General features: G+C 43.2%; 1 protein-coding gene and 1 pseudogene across 3 annotated transcripts; one reads left to right on the top strand and one right to left on the bottom strand.

The window, feature by feature from the left end:
* Positions 1–869: 869 nt before the first annotated feature.
* On the bottom strand, positions 870–20,515 carry NPC2 (NPC intracellular cholesterol transporter 2). Of its 3 annotated transcripts, none has more exons than XM_017880498.1 (6): positions 20,115–20,259; positions 11,954–12,061; positions 10,062–10,234; positions 5,963–6,040; positions 1,783–2,001; positions 870–1,040 (listed from the first exon to the last, which is right to left on the bottom strand). In XM_017880498.1, the coding sequence occupies exons 1-6, from the start codon at positions 20,194–20,196 to the stop codon at positions 885–887; spliced, it is 816 nt and encodes a 271-aa protein (XP_017735987.1). In that variant the 5' UTR covers positions 20,197–20,259; the 3' UTR covers positions 870–884. The 3 variants fall into 3 exon arrangements, with proteins under 3 accessions (XP_017735987.1, XP_017735985.1, XP_017735986.1); XM_017880496.1 differs by lacking the exons at positions 870–1,040; positions 1,783–2,001 and adding exons at positions 5,208–5,553; positions 20,454–20,515; XM_017880497.1 differs by lacking the exons at positions 870–1,040; positions 1,783–2,001 and adding exons at positions 5,208–5,553; positions 20,481–20,498.
* Positions 8,355–9,338, top strand: LOC108534910 (ras-related protein Rap-1A pseudogene; annotated as a pseudogene).
* Positions 20,516–20,610: the final 95 nt, after the last annotated feature.

Here is a 20,610-nt window from a genome sequence, read left to right on the forward strand (position 1 = left end):
AAGACAGACAGCAGCCAGGAGGGGAGGAGGAGCCATTTCCGCCTGAGCCCAGGGCCAGGGAGCCTTCAGGTTGGAGACAAGCTGGTGTCAATGAGTCCTAGAGACAGATGACAGCTGGCTTCTAGAAGATGTGAGCCCTGGCCCTGCTGTGGAGCTGCCCACTCAGGATGGGGCAATGACGTTCCATTCTTCAGGAGAATGAAGCCTAGCCCACTGTTACTCTTTTCTCCGCTTTGGAGACAAGGCTGCTATAGGGTTAAATGGCCTGATTCAAAATCTACAGTAAAAAGACATTCTTCCCTATTAAAAAAAATTCATTAAACAATTGCTGAGTTCTAGGCATTTATTGAAAGATGAAAGGGTAGTCTCTATTCTCAAGATGTTTACAGTCTAGTAGGAAGGTAAGCGGACACACAAAAATCATACATGAAAAAGAATGTGGTTAAGTGTCTTAAAAAGAGAGGGTTAGAATCTGGCTTAATGAAGGCAAACCAGAGGGTGGCATCAGAGAGGCCATCAGTCTTGAAAGGCACCTGGAATTAAATTTGGAAGACAAATGCATGGCAAATACCTATGATTCTAGGCCACTGAGCAGTTTCCATGGCTGCAACCTTCCTTTTTTATCTAGGATGATAATAATAATACTAACGACCTTTCTCAGGTACTTATTATGCATCAAGTACTGCACTGAGCACTTTGCATCCCCCACCTCATGTCATCATTAGAACCACCCGAGGTGGGTATATTCTTATCATCCTATTTTACAGCTGAGGAAATTAAGGCCCTAAGAGGTTAAGGAACTCATCCAAAGTCAAGCAGCTGGAAAAAGTTGGAGGTGAGATATAAACCCAGCTTGTATTTGAAATTTTAAATGTTATAGAAATCTATAAACAACTACTGCTTCCAAAAGTGAAATCTTCCCCACAGATTCTGGGGAAGTGCTCAATTGTCCCGTGGAGCAGTCCAAGTTCTGGTGGCATCTCTCTCTCTCTCTCTGGTGCCAGGCTCTCAGACTCTGAAGTTCCTGGGAGTGTCTGAGACTAACAATTCCAGGCAGGAAAAGGGCAAGATTAGGAGAAAAAAAAAAAAAAATCAGCATCACACATCTCAGAATTCTGGAGAACCAAGTGAAAGTCTCCTGGGCCAAACATATCTGAAATGGTCTCTAAAGCAAAAGTCTTGGCCTTAGTCTCCATCCTAAGACCCTCTGGAGTTCAGAGACCTTCCCCGCCCTCACAATATGAGTAACTAGAAAGCAATTAGTCTGTGTCCATTTGCCAGTGGTTCTTTAACTTCCTTTCAGTGTCTCAATGCATCGTAAGCTATTAGTCCTGACAGAGGCTTTAGCGATTAGTCCAGTCCCTTCAATTTGTACATTACCAATTAACAGTGGTTAATGGAAGAGCTTCTGGGATGTTTTCTCTTTGTTTTAGTAAAAAAATCATCTTACCACTAATGTGAGAGTTACTTTGATTGCAAAACAGAAAAGAATCTTACAACCATTGTGTGTGTACACTGAGAATCTCCATCAAACCTCATCTTTCCTATGTTGATCCATTTGCAGTACCCCCCTTTGTGGCAGAGGCATATGGGTGGTTGAGGGTGTAGTGAGCAGAGCAATGCATTTCTCCAGCACTGAGAACAGTCTGCTGCTGCTGGCCTGCTCTCTGCTTTTTGATCTGGCACACCCAGCGGCTCTGCCATGTTCAAGGCCAGCAGCCATCCATTTGTCTGCCAGGCTCCTTCTTGGCCTTACCCACTGGCAGTCAGAGCTAAGCTGACCTTTCTGCCTGCTGGCTGCTTATCTGGGCCATATGATTTGTGGAGGAGGGCCTGCCAGAAGGGAGCCGTCCTTCTCCAAGCCCCTGCAGGTGAGGGGATTCGCACTGACATGCCACGTCGGCTCCAGAATCTCAGGCTCTTATTCTCCATTTGGAACTGCAAACACCTGTGCTCTGTGGCTGGGATTGGGCAACGAGCAGACAACAGGCAAGGGAACACCTGCAGAAAGTAGAAGAGGTCACTGTTCTTCTGCCCCAGTCGAGAGGCGCTGGCCAGATCCGCTACCCATATTGCCATCCTCTTCCAGGACCCTCGAGCCACCTATGCAGGCCATCTCCTGGGCTCCACTCTCCCCTCCACTCCTTTTTAGGAACCAAACCCCTGGTTTGGAGAGCCTGGTAGGTTCCCATAGCAATGGGCCTTTTAGCTGTTTCCATGGCAACCAACACCCAGACCATTTAGTTGCTAGTCAACTGACAGCCGTAAGTGAATCGGATTCAGTTTAGAATCTAAGGATAGGCTGAGGAATTCTCTTCAGAGAAAAAGACACAACCACCCAAAATGACTCAAATCCCTCAAAGACTTTCAGGCAACATCTGTGGAGATCCAGAGCCACTTTCTACTTTGGGTCACTCAACCCTGTCTCCCCACAACCCCATTCCCAACACACACACACCTTCGCCTGAGTGTCCCAGGCCTTTAAATAAGGCATACCCCAACCTCCGTTTCCTGTTCTGTCTCTTCGTTGGGAAAAACACTTGTTTAATGTGACTCTCACCCTGGCGACTTTCTTACACAACTCTTTTTTCTGTGCTAATGCTTTTCTTATGTACTGTGACCCTGTCCTTGTACCAACCTATTTAACCATTGCCTTTTGGATTATCTGAATGGCTGATCGCAGATCATTTTCTCTTAGTTGACCTCACCTGTTTCAAGCCACTCTTCCTATGTCTGGAGGGTGTTCTCAGAGAACAAGCTGTTTTTATCAGCCTTTACAAAGCATAATCAAGATCACTCTGTTTCTTTTCTGAAAGACTTTGTGTTAAAAAAAAAAATCACTCTGTTCCTTTTAAAAAAAGTCAGCTAAGATTTAAAACCAAACATGCAGGATTTAAAATTACTCCATGCTTGTTGCTTTTTATTAGTATGAAGATTTGAATACCAGTCTTCACATTTAAACTTCTCCCAAACTGGAGATATGAGGTGTTGGGTTCCCGTTATTCTATAAGCAGGGGTGCCCCTCATTATTATTTTAACAATTAGAATCTGGGATTTATCTGTCCTGGAATTCATGTAAGAGCTGGGTCTGAGCCTCCAAGGCCTGCTTCGTGGACTAGAAAAGCATGAGACTGTCATTGGAAAGAGGATGACCTTTTTGATATACCGCAGATTCAGTGCTTCGCAATGTTTTAATGACTCAGGGGGGCGTCTGTGAACTGTCTGTAGAAGACGACCTTTCAAACTAATCCCCCCACGGGAGCCTTACCTAGCTCTGGCTCACGGCTGTGGGCTTCATGTAGCCTTGCGATGGCTGGCAAACAGTCACAAGCTGTTGTGTTCCCCTTTTGCTCTGATGGAAGGGTATAAACTAGCCGAAATACTTTTTAATTTTGATTTCTGAAATATCTACTTATACTCTTTGTCTTTAGTGCTTCCCCACCCTTTTCATTATCACTCCTTACAGGAGCTTTAGTGGACCTTTTAATCCTAATCGAACACCTCATCAAATTTTAATACCACAGATATAATATGTATCTGTTTATGTATTATCTGTCTATTCCTGCTTTACACATAAAAAGAATAAGATCTTTTTTGTCCCTAAGAACAAATTTTCACAAAGAATGCAAGGTATAAACAATGAAAGATATACAGTATTAAAACATTGTTTCAAATTTGAAGAATAAGTGGAGGAAAGAAAAATATATTTTAGAACTTAGATATGTAAGTTATTTCCAAAATAGTTTAACACTTAACTAGTCAGCTGTATCAAAATCAATTCTCCCTGAAGTAGGCACTGTTCCTAGCTGAAGGCAAGTACTCATTTTGCACGCTATTGTGAGTCCTGTCTTCTTTTAACACAAGGGCAGAGGAGTATGGGGGGCAGGTAGTTGTTAGTTTCAAAGGAGCTAAATGGCATGAGAAATCTTCCGGGAATAGGGAGACAGTGGACACATGAGAATTGAGCTTTGCCTCGTCCTTCTGAGGAGACATCATCACATCTCAGACTGAACCTTCTGATTTTCCTGCTATTTCTAGACAAAGAACAATGTCTGTTTCCTAGAGTGACAGTTAACATTTAGAAAGTATATACTATAGCCAGGGTCATTCTAAGTGTTTTACATGCCTCATCTCATTTAGTCTTCACAGCCCTATTATTATTAGTACTATTTAACAGATAAAGAAACTGACACACAGAGTGATGAAGTGATTTCAAGATCACACTGGTAGTCCTGTTAATTGGTGGTACCGGGATTCAACCATAGGCAGTCTGAAGCCAGAGACCCGCACAACAGTTAATGGCCTCAGGAATTCACACAATTCTGATACATCTAGAGTCTGGTATGGGAGACAGGGTGGACTGTTGCTCTAGACTCAATGTGACAGGATACACAAAAGATCTTAGGTAAAAAGTACACTGGTTGACTGACTCCTGGCATTAACTAGGAAAGCTTGGCTGTTGATAACTGTATTCCTGATCCATCACTGTCCCCTGGTGGTTTTCCTGGGAAACTCACAGGCCAAAGAAATCCAAGGGTCTAGTGAAATTAGTGGGATGAAAAGAATTGGATCAAATCAATTACTTGCTCACAAGCACTTTGTATGAATGTTCCCTCCTTTTGCCCTAACAATGGATGACCTAAGGTCCATGTTATTCAACTCAATTGTGAATGGGGTTGTAATCCCTGTGCCACCTAAGAGCTGACTGCTAGTATACTGACTCAAAATAGGTGGCATAATATATGCCCATGATTATACTTGTACTTTAAGAGTAGGAAACTCCAAGATTTAATTAATTTCGCCACTACTTGCTACAACTTCACATTTCATTTTTAAGTTTCTAGGCTTTCTTCACGGCAGAGGTTTCCCAAAAGATCACCATGCCTCATCCTAACCTGTAATCCCTAACCCCTACCTGCCCTCCCCACCAAATTCAGTTCCTTCAACCTTTCAGGCATTATTATTCAACTAGGTGATTTCTACTTTCACTGCTTCTTTCAAGCATGCTTGGTGGTATAAGATTGTGTCAAACAAAGCAAAACAAGGCCATTTTATATAAAATAGATATGGTCTTACTGGACAAAAGGAGGAAAAGAGTTTCTGAAAAGTCATGTCTTCAGCGCACTCTGGGACCATGGAACTGGGGGTCTGCCTGCCATGGTTTTAGCAGAACGTACTCTGAAAGGAGCAGGAGACCACAGCCCACATGCAGAAGACAAGACAAACGAGTTTTTATTTATTCAAGGGTACATTTCCAGGTGTAGAAAGAGGCCATAAGTTAATGTTGCTAAAAAAAAATTAAACATCTGCTAACCATGTCTGCATTTAATGAAAACCACCTAAGACAGAAAAAGAGACATGAGACAACCACTGAGAACCAGCCACCCAGAGCTGAGTTTCTGCCACAGAGCGCCTCCTCTTCAACGAATCACTGGATACCATTGGAGAGCAAGTCACTGTTGTTGAAGCAGCAGAGCTGGAGGTGCTGTCAAGAGTCAGCAGACTCGTTGGCCAGATGCACCGAACTCAATGAGGCACTTAGAGATGAGAAACCTGTGGATGTAATGTCCCAGCTCAGTGGAAGTGGTTTGGAACCTTGCGTCCACTGTGAGGGCAATAACCCTAGGGCAAGTTATCAGACATTCCTAAGCAACCTCCTTCAGGTCCTGTCTGGCTGGACCTTCCTTATTCCAACAGAAAAAAAAAACCAATGAAGACAGTTAAATCAGTCCCTACAGTCTCACTCTCTTCTTTCCTTCGACCTTTTTTTTACAAAGGATATTACAAAGGCAACAGTTCTGAGCTCTCAGGAAATAGGTCCTTAAATGCTTTTAGAGGTTGAGAGGCATAAAACAGCAGTCCTGAAATTCCTTTTATCTTATGGCACTGATTTAGTTTCAGTCTGATTTCTCCTCCACTTTCTTCCCTCCACCGATGCCCTCTCACCCCTAGACAGACTTACAATCTGTACTGGGATTTCCCAGCAGAAGAGACTTTGGTTTTTGTCATCCTGAAGTTGCCACTCCACCACCAATTTTATCTGGAGAAAGAGAAAAATAACTGAGAAAAATGAAATAGGACCTGACCTCTATCCATAATTGGCTTAACTATGAATCCTGGAGGTACAGTAGCAAACTTCCTAACTCCTCATACTTTTTTCTTTTTTTTCTTTTTTTTTCTTTTTTTGAGACGGAGTCTCACTGTCGCCGGGGCTTAGGGTACATGTGCACAACATGCAGGTTACATATATATACATGTGCCATGTTGGTGTGCTGCACCCATTAACTCATCATTTACATTAGGTATATCTCCTAATGCTATCCCTCCCCCCACCCCTCCCCACAATAGGACCCAGTGTGTGATGCTCTCCTTCTTGTGTCCAAGTGATCTCATTGTTCAGTTCCCACCTATGAGTGAGAACATGCGGTATTTGGTTTTCTGTTCTTGCGATATGCTGAGAATGATGGTTTCCAGCTGCATCCATGTCCCTACAAAGGACTCGAGCTCATCCTTTTTTACTTTTTTTCTTAAATCACAAGGGCTGCTTAGCATGTGGGCCCAGTTTATGGCCTAAGAGAGTGAACTAAGTTATACTTGTGATTTGATGCTAGCAGCACCACATACTAACTTGGTTAACTTATCAAATGTAATTTCTAAAGCATTCTTTTCTCTCTTAGATCAATGGCACATAAATGAAGTGATATGGTTTGGTTATTTGTCCCTTTGAAATTTCATGTTGAAATGTGACCTCCAATGTTGGAGGTGGGTCTAGTGGAGGTATTGGATCATGGAGGAAGATCCCTCATGAATGGATTAGCACCATCCCCTTGGTGATGACTGAGTTCTCACTGACTTCACACGAGATATGGCTGTTTAAAGGAGTCTGGGACCCCCCCCCCTTCTCTTTCTTGCTCCTGTGCTGGCCATGTGACCCACTGGCTCCCCTTTGCCTTCTGTCATAACAGTAAGCTTCCTGAAGCCTCATCAGAAGCAGGTGCTGGCACTATGCTTCATGTACAGCTTGCCAAACAGTGAGCTGATCAAACCTCTTTTCAAGTTACCCAGTCTTTCCTTTATAACAATGCAAATGGGCTAACACATGAAGGCTTACATGAATAATTTCACATTTAAGCAATTTCTCATGTATTTGGCAATCTGATCCAGCTTTTTCTCAATGTAACCATGAAGAGCAGAGAGTAAAAAAAGATTTAGATGCAGGTATAAGAAAACATTCTTGTTAGCTAGAAATGGAAATGTCAAAGCGCAAAGGATGGCCCAGAGAAGTCTGTAGCTGTATGAATAATTTCAAGGATGACAACCTTTTGTAGCAATATACTTTCAGTTAACGCCCTTAATCTGCTTTCTAATAATGTACTTCATCAGAAATCCCTGCCTTGACTTGTTACACTCGTATCATGTGAGCAGTCCCTTCCAATTCTTAATAACTCACTGACACTTTGCAGATCCTTTCTTATATGGACATTGGCTTACTTGTCACTTACTACCTCTCTTTTGTACTCTAATGTTTCTTTGCAATGGAACATGTGAGCGGCAATGATATTTAGGTTCTTGAAACTTGCTTTGTGAGTTTTTCCAGACTAATATACATTAACTACTGCTTCATTTAGTGCTTAAACAGTTTGAGCTATTTTTCAAATTAAATGTAACTCATTTAACAGACAATAACTACCATATATTAAGTACCTACTATGAATCAGGCTCTGACTAGTCACTGCATATGTAACTGAGGTTCAGTCATGCCCATGGTTATATGGATACTCTGCAAATTCATCTACTAATCTGTCCCTCACCTCTAAGGTCTCCAACAGCCCTTAAGCACAGACACCCTATATTTGAGTCTCTTTAGAATGTTCTTTAATTATTTACCTTTCCTAGAAAATAAATGGCCAGATATTGCTCCTGAGTTCTACTTGATTTCCTTTCAAGAAATGCGGCTCTTTTCTTCATGGAAAAGGCCATCCCTCCATTTCCTCCATTCTTATCAAGATACAGATCTTTAATGCAGGTCCACTGCAGCAGGATCTACCTTACGAGCGCTTGGTAGAAAAAGATGTAGGTGCAGCAGGGATGGGTCGGAGGTGAAGGAGGGGATTGGAGGGGAGAAAGGAGGGTGGAAAAAGCTACTTCTCTGCCATGAAGCTAACAAACTACCACTCTCTTGTTTTGTTAAGAGATTAATGGAGAAAGCAGGATTTTCTCATGACAATGTGAAGACAACTTGGATTTTTAACTATTTGGTACCTGGCTAAAATCTTTTAATATTGCATAGGCTTTGGAGTTATAAGACCCAGCTAGAAACCTGGGCTGTACTACTTCTTAGTGGAGTGAACTCTGTTCATATTGCATAACTTCAGAAGCTCAAATTTCTTCAGCTGTAAAAATAGAGATAAGATCACCTCTACATAGGATGGTCATGAGAATCAAGTGAAATATTGCATATAAAAATGGCATTAGCCGTTGCCGTGCGGAGCTGAAGCAGGAGCCACAGCTGGGAGGAGGGAGGAGGTAGGAGGGAGGATGAGGTGGAGGAGGCACTGGACCAGGGAAGTTGTCAGTATTTAAACAGATCACATCATGGGTGAGTACAAGTTAGTGGTCCTTGGTTCAGGAGGTGTTGGGAAGTCTGCTCTGATGGTTCAGTTTGTTCAGGGAATTTTTGTTGAAAAATATGACCCAACGATAGAAGATTCCTACAGAAAGCAAGATGAAGTCGATTGCCAACAGTGTATGCTTAAAATCCTAGATACTGCAGGGATAGGGCAATTTACAGCAATGAGGGATTTGTATATGAAGAATGGCCAAGGTTTTGCACTAGTATATTCAGTCCACGTTTGACTTACAGGACCTGAGGGAACAGATTTTACTGATTAAGGACACAGAAGATGTTCCAATGATTTTGGTTGGCAATAAATGTGATCTGGAAGATGAGTGAGTAGTTGGCAAAGAACAGGGACAGAACTGAGCATGACAGTGATGGAACTGTGCCATTTTAGAATATTCTGCAAAGTCAAAGGTCAATGTTAATGAAATACTTTATGACCTGGTCAGACAGATAAATAGAAAAACACCATTGGAAAAGAAAAGGCCTAAAAAGAAATCATGCCTGCTGCTCTAGGCCCATAGTCAGCAGCAGCTCTTAGCTAGGTTACAAGAATGAAGAACTATTGCCTAAATGGAAAGTGCCAGCATTCCAGACTTCAAAAAATAAATCTGAAGAGGCTTCTCCTGTTTTATACATTATGTGAAGAATTTAGATCTTATATTGGTTTGCACAAGTTCCCTGGAGAAAAAAAATTGCTCTGTGTATATCTCTTGGAAAATAAGACATAACAGATGTGAAAATATACTTGATTCCAATATGATCATACAAAAGACCATGGATGCATTTCAAATGTTAGATATTGCTACTATAATCAAATGATTTAATATTGACTTTTTATCATGATTCCTCCCTATCAAGCACTAAAAAGTTGAACTATCATACTTTGTAATGATACTGATTATGAAATGTCCCTTTTACCTCATTGCAGTAGATAACTTTTTTGAGTCATTGACTTCATTTTATATTTTAAAAATTATGGTATATGCTCTGTCATTATATTCCAATTAAAATTGTACATAATGCTTTGGAAAAAATGGGTCTTTTATAGGAAAAACACTGGGATAACTGATTTCTATGGCTTTCAAAGCTAAAATATACAATGTACTAAACCAACTTTAATATTGCTTCTTGTGTTTTACTGTCAGATTAAATTACAGCTTTTATGTATGCTTAATTTTAGTACATTAAAAAACAAATGGCATCATTAGGTCCAGACTAACCATCAGGTCATAGTGAAAGAATGAAGAGACACAGAGAAAAAGATTTGCCCTACCGCCTGACGCCTAACACTCCCACCTATCTCCTTTCCCTCGGGCTTCCGCTTCTTCATCATAGAGATAAAGGGCCCTTTACCCCCGTCTCTGCTTCTTGCCTGCTGCCCTCAGAACTCTAATCCAGTCCCAAGGCCTCCCATGTCCTCAATAATGGTATCACTTACAGAGGGATATTCGCTTTTCACTGGTAGTTTATTCAGGTAGCTATAGGTCTTGTCTTTTTGGATGGGGCAGTTAATTCCACTTTTACAACCATCAGGCTCAGGAATGGGAAAGGGAATTGGGACGCCCATCAGGATGCCATGCACCACGGCCTTGCTGCTTTTAGACTGAATATCTAAGAGGAAAAAAGAGAATCAGATGGCGAAGAAAACAACCTATTTTCAAACTCTAAATCAAAAATTCAGAAATAATCCCAAGTGACAGCATTCCTAGGGTCTATTTCTCTTGGCAGTGGTGCTTGGTACTAGCATAGTGTAGCATTCACTCCAAACGTAATTATGCAAAAAAAAAAGCAATCAGCAGAAGTTTTCTTTGCTCTTAACCTCGCTCTTCATGGCCCTTCATAGTTTCTTAGGAGAATCAGAGATATCTAGATAAATAACCTTATCTAATGAGGCAACTCATTTTTGGCAGTAAACTTTGTTTGTTATTTATATCAGCTTCTGTCCAAGTATATTGTGTGTCTTAAATGTCATGATCTGTAACAACAGTGTAAGAGGTAACCCTTTAGTGGGGTAAGATTAGGCTGGATCACGGTAGCTCACACCTGTAATCCCAGCACTTTGGGAGGCTGAGGCGGGTGGATCATCTGAGGTCAGGAGTTTGAGATCAGCCTGGCCAACATGGAGAAACCCTGTCTCTACTAAAAATACAAAAATTAGCTGGGTGTGGTGGTGCACACCTGTCATCCCAGCTACTCAGGAGGCTGAGGCAGGAGAATCGCTTGAGCCCAAGAGGCGGAGGTTGCATTGTGCCAAGATCGCACCACTGCACTCCAGCCTGGGTGACAGAGCAAGACTCTGTCTAAAAAAAAAAAAAGAGGAAAGAAATTGGGTAAGATTAGAAAGACATGCATTTCTTGATAAACTTTACCCTCCACATCACAAGCTAGCCAGGAGGAATAAAGTTGTTACAAAATTATGGCAATCAGACTTATGAGTTATTAGGGTATTTTGGAGACCCAGAAAATTGGTTCTGTTTCTTTCTGTCTGGGTTGGGGATGACTTGTTCAGAAGGCTTTTTTTTTAGGTTTGAAGCAATAGAGAGGCCAGGGTATAGTCCAGAGAGGAAACAGGGAGCTAGTACTTAGAGCTGTCTTTAGGCTTATGAACAAAAGATGACAGGAACTTTGAGGTTTCTTATTAGACTGTCTAGTCTAGATTCACAGGATAGAAAATGAGGAAGGAATTCAAGGAACATGCCCTGCTTAGCAATAAAAGATTTTAATTTGTCTAGATTCTTAAAAATCTCAATGTGATGTGGTACAAGAAAGCAACAAGTTTCAATGATATTTCTTGAATACTATTGGAGAAGAAAGCTCAGATTTCTTGGCTGTTTCTTGGGTTCCTAGTGGGTTCCCTAAATCTTAAGGAGGCTGTTAAGTATTAGTTGCACCTTTATTTTCAGGTGGGATGTGGACTTAATAGCTGAAAGGCATTACTGCTTAAAATAACACTTTGGAGGAGTTCCAAAGCTTGAAGAATTGGGGTCCATACTAATACTCTGCAGTCTGTAGCTAAACACAGCTGACATTCCCATCAAAGCCTGCAATGCAATATGGGCCAAGACAGGACAGAGAAAAGCCAAGCTGTCTTCTCTAACCTGTGAACACATGGACATCTCCCTGTTTGCTTAAAGGGAGTCTAGGAGCCATGGACCTTGCATGAGAAGGGTGTCCAAGGGCACAGTGAACCCTAGCTTTGCACAAGGTGCAAAAGGAGTCATAAAATTCATGACTGCCAATTCCCTCCCCTCCATTCCCATGCTCATTCCAACACTTGATATTTACGTTATGCTTTAACATGAATTTGAGGTAAGAGCCACTTTTACGCACTGCTGGTGAAGGTGACATTGACGCTGTAAGACTGTCCTTTGCTCAGTTGGCAGGGCTGGGTGGGGCATGGGCTCACATTCACTTCCTTTATAACTCCATCCACAGAACCTGCAAAAGAAAAATGAATTGGAATTGGAGAATAGGAGAAATAAGCCAGTTAGGCTGCCCACCACCTAATGGGAAGGTGCTCTGCTCTCCCATTTAGGGTCAACTCATTCTCCTCGGACTGTTTCCCAGGATGGAATCTTTAAGAATAATGCCCAGTTAGAAGTCAGAATCTTGATTCACCTTGCAGATAAAATCATAGCCTCTAATTCAGATGATAAGAAGCTAGTTGGGGCCGGGCGCGGTGGCTCAAGCCTGTAATCCCAGCACTTTGGGAGGCCGAGACGGGCGGATCACGAGGTCAGGAGATCGAGACCATCCTGGCTAACACGGTGAAACCCCGTCTCTACTAAAACTACAAAAAACTAGCCGGGCGACGTGGCGGCGCCTGTAGTCCCAGCTACCCGGGAGGCTGAGGCAGGAGAATGGCGTGAACCCGGGAGGCGGAGCTTGCAGTGAGCTGAGATCCGGCCACAGCACTCCAGCCTGGGCGACAGAGCGAGACTCCGTCTCAAAAAAAAAAAAAAAAAAAAAAAAAAGAAGCTAGTTGGTTTTTTGACCAAGAGAAAGTTAATATTTGTCAAACTAAATAATATCAAGACCATATCCATAAATGATCATAGTAAAGGGATTAAACTTCAATCAGAGAAATTCCAAACGTTCCTAGAGTCTTGTCTTGCATTCTTAATGCACAGTTTAAACTTAAACCTTGAAGACGTTTGCTTCAACCTTCCTTTGGATTAAATATTCCTTTGGATTAAATATTCCTATTTTCCCTTTCTTTTTCTAGCATATAGATTAGCAAGTACATTTGATGAAAGTTGTTCACTACAGGAAAAACTGCATTTTTTTCTCTTTTTTGAGATGGAGTCTTGCTCTGTCACCAGACTGGAGTGCAATGGCACAATCTCAGCTCACTCTACCCTCTGCCCCCCGGGTTCAAGCCATTCCCTGCCTCAGCCTCCTGGGCAGCTGGGACTACAGGCATGTGCCACCAGGCCTGGATAATTTTTTGTATTTTAGTAGAGACGGGGTTTCACCATGTTGGCCAGGATGGTCTTGATCTCCTGACCTTGTGATAAGCCTGCCTTGGCCTCCCAAAGTGCTGGGATTACAGGTGTGAGCCACTGTGCTCTGCCTGTTTTTTTTTTTTTTGGTTTGTTTTGTTCTTTTTTTGAGATAGGGTCTCACTCTGTCACCCAGGCTGGATGCAATGGCACGATCTCAGCTCACTGCAGCCTCAACCTTCCCAGGCTCAAGTGATCCTCCTACCTCATCCTCCTGAGTAGCTGGAACAATAGGCATGCACCACCACACCCGGCTGGTCTCAAACTCCTGGGCTCAAGCAATTTGCCCACTTTGGCCTCCCAAAGTCCTGGGATTACAGGCATGAGCCACCGCACACAGCCAAAATGGTACTTTATGCAGAAACAGCTAGAAAGCAAATGTACAGCCTGAAACTCCAAGGAGGAAGATCAGAAATGAATTACACCATCTTTCTACCCCAAGTTCTACATGAACAAACACTGATTGAGGAAGTCTGTTATTATTGCTTGGAAAGTCTGCCAGATCCCAGAACAGACTGAACCTTTCTTGAATCTGGTTTAAAGAGTTTTTAGTTCCTGAATCATTCATTTTTGGACCCTATGGAAATTGTACCTTGAGTAGCAAGGATGAAGGAAAGCAGAGGCATCTAAAGAAAACATCTCACAACAATGGGATTTATCATCCTTGTTTTAGGGGTTAGAAACCAGAAGAGCAAAGATTACTGAGACTTGTCCAAGGTCACATTGCCTGGAACCGGCAGATCCAAGACTCAATGGGTGGACCTGACTTGGAAGCCCTTGTCACCCGAACCTGAAGGAAGCTTTAAATACGTAGCCATGGTGATGAATGGAAGGACACCCCAAGGAAATTCGCATCTGATAACTACTTGAGGACTCTGGATGAAGGTCCAGCTCAAACTCAACTTTTCAGGTTTCTTAATTCAGCGTCACCTCTTTGCCCCTCACCATGATTCTCTTTCTATCGTAGAGGTTCAACCCCTATATCCTATGTGATTTTCACTGATGAAGTACCTTCTATCCACACTTCGTACCCTTTCTCCCAAACTCCTGGTAAATCCTTTGCCTAGTATTTTGTCTTCTTGGAATCCCTTCATTCTTTCACCCCAACTTGACTTCCTAGAGAAACAAGCAGCACTATTAAAGGTATAGGTAAAACAATGAAAAGTATCAGAATATCAGTCTTGACTTTTAAAATTAGGCTAATTCAAGGCTGGGCATGGTGGTTCATGCCTGTAATCCCAGCACTCTGGGAGGCCGAGGCAGGAGGATCACAAGGTTACGAGTTCGAGACCAGCCTGACCAATATAGTGAAACCTCGTCTCTAATAAAAATACAAAAATTAACCAGGTGTGGTGGTGTGTGCCTGTAGTCCCAGCTACTCAGGAGGCTGAGGCAGGAGAATCGCTTGAACCTGGGAGGCGGAGGTTGCAGTGAGCCGAGATTGTGCCACTGCACTCCAGCCTGGGCGACAGAGCAAGACTCCGTCTCAAAAAATAAAATAAAATAAGATTGATTCCAGAAGCCTACTCACTTCCAAGTAAGCAGACTATGGAATTTAAGAGGAACTACTACTTAACACTGAACAGAGGAGTGACCCTAAACAGAAGAACCACCTACCATCTCTGAACTAGGAATGACCCTTAAGAGAGGAACCACCTCCCACTTCTGAATTGGGAACTGTACCATTTTCACTGCACTTCTGCAGTTTCTTCAATGATTTAGTCCTGTTCTTTAAGGCCCACTTATGAGTCATGAAATATTTTGGCTCCAAAAAACAACATGAAGTACCTTAAATCTTGACTAAGGTTGTTAAGATCTGGATTTTTTCCAAGGGGATGAAGAGGAGTACAGAGGTTAAGGTCTTTATAGCTTCAATACAAGCTTAGGCACAAGTTAAACTTAACTCCAAATAGCACTGACTCACACAGCCAAGATGGCAGAAGTGCCAGTTGCATTAAAGAAGAATACTGCTACCTGAGTCTGGGTTTCATTTCCTCTGAAATATTAACTTGGCCTCGGTCTATATAGCTGCTGGGAATGATGCACTTGCAAATACTGCATATGTTGAAAACATAAGGGTGAGATGTAAGAAGGTACTAGAAAGAGTCAGAAATAGGATTTATCCCTGGGAATCCTCAAAACAAATAGAAGCTTTTCAAAATTAAAAAATTTAAAAAAAGAAATAGGATTCATCTGACTTGCCCACGTTGTTTCTAAGTAGTTTCAAAAACTGATTTTAAGCACACATCTGCAATCTACAGATGTATACTTGATTTTGGGAACCTGTGTTCTTAAAATAAGTGTGTGTGTGTGTGTGTGTGGATGTGTGTGTGTGTGTATTTTAATCTCAGTCTAACCAAGGACAAAAGTACTTGTATACAATAAATGCTTGACCAAAAAAGGTTTAAATAGTCTTTAAAAATCGCATTTCCTTCTGCCCCAGAGACTTGGCAGTTGAATGGGAGGGAATCCAAGTGAACTGCCTGGTACTGGTGCCTGTAACAGGGTAAGTTAAGTTCTGCCATTCAGCCATCATTGCTGAGAGGCAGACTCTGATGCCTGGGTTTGAAATCTCACTATCTCTGCTACTTACTGTATAGCCTCAAGGCAAGATACTTAACCTCTCTGGGGATAATAGAGTAGTTGAGCTAACACAAATACAGATCTTAGGTAAGTGTTTGGAACATAGTGATACATATATTTACTATTATTATCATATCTAGATTTAGTTCATGAGTTTAATCTAGAATAGCTGCTCCTGGGTAGGTTAGCAAGTTCCCTTCTGACACAAAAGCTGGGCCTTTCACCTCAAATATACTTCATGGATAGAAATTATGTTTCTAGCCAATAGGATGGACTCTTTCTGTCTCAAAAGTAGAATGCATTAAGACAGAGGCAAACTGCAGGTTGAGAGTACATTATCTGCTATGCAGTCAGTCACCAGATTAGCTCAATACTATAAAAGTATGATATGAACTGAGAAATCTAAGCAGATGTTCTTTGCTGCCTGTACCTGCCCTTGGGTGGAAGAGTCTCTAACTCTATCATCACATTGACCATCACTGCTCCAGTTAGGTTAGTAAATAGTACCTTGCAGTCCTTTACCCCTCAGCTTGCTTCTCCATCATAGCAAAGTTCTCAAACTGCACACATCATTAAGCATCCGAAGCAGTTTGAGAAGCATTCTCTTCTACTCCAACCCATTTTCGGTGAATAGGGGGAAAAAAAATCCTGAACTTCAATCAACACTCTATTGAAAATCAATGTTAATGTTAGGACTTTCAAGGTCCAGCTTCCACCTGCTTCTTTCAAGGCTGAGTCACATAATCTAGTAGGAAGTAAGTAAAGGGTAGTACTTATAGCTCTTTCATCCAGTTTTCTGATGACAAGAGGTTCTCAGACTTCCAGTTGTCAATAGAAGAAACTCCTCAGTTCTAACCAGCAAACACTACAAAACTAGTTTGCTAGGCCCCCTTTCTCACTTGAGGAAATTCCACGCCAGGCAAGGTGGGTGTAGAGTGGAACACAAACCTTTTGATGTGGGCACTGAAGTCTTTATATCATATTTCCCAATTCAAAAGTAAATTAAAAATCTCTAACTGAAACCCTTCTTCCCTTTAAAAACTTCTTCCCATAGGTGTACTCCTGAAGGGGTGGCCTGCCCCTCCACACCTGTGTGGCGTTTCTCGTTTGGTGGAACGAGAGACGTTGAAGAAAAGAAATGAGACACGGAGAAGGTCAGCGTAAAGACATGTAAATAAAAGATCTCTGTGACACATTAAGTTTAAGGAAAAGTGCTGTCCTTGAAGCATATGAAACATCTCCATAACCTTTTTTTTGTTTTAATTTTTTTTTTTTTTTTTATTATACTTTAAGTTCTAGGGACATGTGCATAACGTGCCAGGTTTGTGACATATGTATACTATGCCATGTTGGTGGCTGCATCCATGCAACTCGCCAGCACCCATGCAATTCATGATTTATAGTCATGTATATACTCCCCAATGCAATCCTCCCTCCTCCCCTCCATAAACCTTTTAGTGCAATAAAGAGCAGCATTGCGCGCAGCAAGTCCTACCTTGCTCGCCTAAGGCGGTTTTCTGCCTTTCTCAGTAAAAACAGAAACAAGCAATCCCGGTTTTTACACCAGAGATTTCCATTGCCACAGCGACAAGGCACAGAGACATGATCGCTTTTCTCCTATCTCAACTGCCAAGAGGCTTCTTTCCTCTTGACTGTCCTCCCCTCACACAGACCTCTCACGCGGTGCTCAGGCCTTAGGGACAATCAGGTCCTTCCTTCCCCATAAGCAGGGCGCATAATTTCAGACTACTCACATGGGGAGAAACCTGGACAATACCTAGCTTTCCTAGGCAGAGGTCCCTGTGACCTTTGGCAGTGTACGTGTCCCTGGATACTTGAGATTACGAGAAAAAATCGGTGATACTGTTGTAACCAGCTAAGCTGCCTTCAGGCACCTTTCTTTAACAAACCTAACACCCTGCACAGCCCAAAATTCTTTAAAACCTTGAGTCACCACACACATATGTCCTCTTGCAAGGACAAGGTTGGGGATAGGTCACAGATTACAGCATCTAAATACAAAAAAGATGGCAGTCTCCCTTATGTCCTACTTCTTTCATATATAGACACAGTAACAGTCTGATATCTTTCTTTTCCCCACATACTCCTGCTTTTTCAAATGAGTAGAATAATTTCTGGATTTATTTCCCTTCTTTTTTTGGAAACCCAAAGTGGCTCACAAAGACCCACTGTTTCCTACCACTTACTCGGTGTGAGATCTTGGGCAAGTTACTCTATGTGCTTAACTTTCCTCATCTGTAAGACAGCTTGTGAGGATGGAATGAGTTATTTTATTTTACCGAGACAGAGTCTCGCTCTGTCGCCAGGCTGGAGTGCAGTGGCATGATCTTGGCTCACTGTAACCTCCACCTCTTGGGTTCAAGCGATTCTCCTGCCTCAGCCTCCGGAGTAGCTGGGACTACAGGTGCATGCTACCACACCCAGCTAATTTTTGTATTTTTAGTAGAGATGGGGTTTCACCATGTTGGCCAGGATGGTCTCGATCTCTTGACCTCATGATCCGTCCGCCTTGGCCTCCCAAAGTGCTGGGATTACAGGCGTGAGCCACCATGCCTGGCTGGAATGAATTATTACAATTAATAGTGTCTTCATCCAAATGCTGGCTACTAAGTTTAATGGAGGGAAAGGCAGTAATTTGAAGCAATAATAGCTTTCAAGTGCCAGTCTCCTAAATCAATGGAATAGCATTTAAGTGTTAATCAGCCAACAGTCTATTCCTTAATCAATTCTGTCCCCTAATCCTCAACTTTACTTTTGTCAACATGAATTTTTATGACATAGGGGAAAAAGTATTCCATCTATGTTTTCAACACATTTCATTGAGCAGTCACTATTACCTGGGCACTGGATATAAAGTAGCACACTTATGAAACCACCTTTGCAAAAATCCTTAGGCAATTACGTCAGTGAAAGAGATGAGAACTTACCTATCCCATCTTCCTTCTAACCTCTAAACTGTCTTTGTTCATTCCTGGGTGTAGACTGAACTAGTCTTGGAGACGAATTTATGGTTTAAACTCTGAAACGAAATGCATAATAGCCCTTTCCTGAAAAACCCCTTCTTGCCTGGGGAGCAGTCTGCCTTTGTAGGACTAACAAATCAGCTACGAGTTTAGATATCACAGTTTAGGGGCCATGCAGCCCCTGGCTGCAAGAGTCTGAACCTCCCCAAATTGCTCGTGGTAATATTACTATTGTAAAACCTAAGGTCACTGCTTGAGATATTCTGCAGATCCTGTATTCCGATGCAGCAAATGACACTACCCAGAGGTCAGCAAGAAGAACTCACTTCGACCCCCTATGATTTTATCTTCAATCTGACCAATCAGCACTCCCCACTTTCCGAGCCCATACCAGCCAAATTATCCTTAAAAACTCTGATCCCCGAATGCTCGGGGAGACTGATTTGAGTAACAATAAAACCCCGGTCTGCCGCACAGCCGGCTCTGCGTGAAATACTCTTTTCGCCATTGCAAATCCCACCTTGATAAATCCGCTCTGTCTAGGCAGTGGGCAAGGTGAACCCATTGGGCGGCTACACGTAACTCCAGTTCCCCATTCTGCTGCGTGACTTTAGGTAGGCTACCCAACATCCCTGGAATTCAATGATTGATTATACGATCTCCGTGCTTCCTTTCCACTCACAAATCTTACAAAATCAGTTTCATGCCTCTTTCATTGACAGTTGTATCCCTCTACCTCCACCTCTGAACAAATTTGCTCGAGTTCTGTTCCGACAATTCTATAGACTCGACTCAATGAAGGCACTCAGAATTTCCACCACCTGTTGTATTTTCCAACCAAGATTGCAACCACAGCGGCGAGAGGGAGTTATGTGTCACAAGCTGTGGTTAGAGACACAGTGAGATTTATACAAGAAAAAACTGATTAAGAATCACAAGATTCCAAAGCCCAAAGGAAGTCCTATTTGTAACAATAAATGATGAAAAGGGGGAATTGACTTTTGACTTGTCAGCAAAAAGGAAATTAAAAGAAAAGCAAAGGGAGCTGGAAGGGGGAGGGCGGGATTCCAAGATACAAAGCATAAATAAAAAGAAGTTCTGTGCTCCACCCCTCCACCAGCGCTGGATATAGCCCTTCTATTGTCAGCCCTACAAACTTTAGGAAACTTCAGCAAAAGGCCCACCTCCTGGAGTTCCCAGGAACCCCAAAACACGCGTTCTAAGAAAAAGACAAAGTTGTCTGCGATCGGGTTTCCTGGAGGCCGGCGCCTTCTCCCCGACCCAGCCCACTCCAGTTAAGGTCCAAGACTCAGCCTGGCCGCCCGAGGGATCCGCCCAGCCCAGTCCCGCGGGTCTCAGCGCGGGGATCCGGCGGGGGCTTCCGCAGAGGGCGCGGGAACCTTGGGCGGGCCTGGGGCTCACCGCAGTCCTTGAACTGCACGGGTTCGGCCTGGGCGGCGGTGCTGAGCACCAGGAGCAGGAATGTAGCGGCCAGGAAACGCATCGCGGTTAACGAAGTTCCAAGCTCGGGAAAGAAGCGGCGGCCGCCCGCGGTCACAAGACAAACCTGTGGGGGCGGGCCCGGGGAGGAGCCCAGTCAGGCGACCTGTCACCAGTAACCACGGCCGAGGCCCGCCCGCGCCCCGCCCCCGGCTCCGGGAAGCCAGCTCCAGCCCTCTCGGGCCCAGAAGCCTGCAGTCTCCGCCCATGCCGTCCCCTCAGAGGCCTGACCGGCCCAGACCCACCTCCGCCCCGCCCCACCTTACTCCTCCTCGCCCCGTTCCTTCCCTTTAGAGCACCTCCCCGGGCTTCATGGGTGCGTCCCCGCGGCTGCCGTCGGGAGCATTTCTAGCCAATCAGGCACCTTCTCCTCCCGCACTCCCCAATAGGCATGTTGGGGGCGGGGCCTCCGTGAGGG

This window comes from Rhinopithecus bieti, unplaced genomic scaffold, assembly GCF_001698545.2.
Source record: "Rhinopithecus bieti isolate Rb0 unplaced genomic scaffold, ASM169854v2 scaffold_11380, whole genome shotgun sequence".
Lineage (NCBI taxonomy): Eukaryota > Metazoa > Chordata > Mammalia > Primates > Cercopithecidae > Rhinopithecus > Rhinopithecus bieti.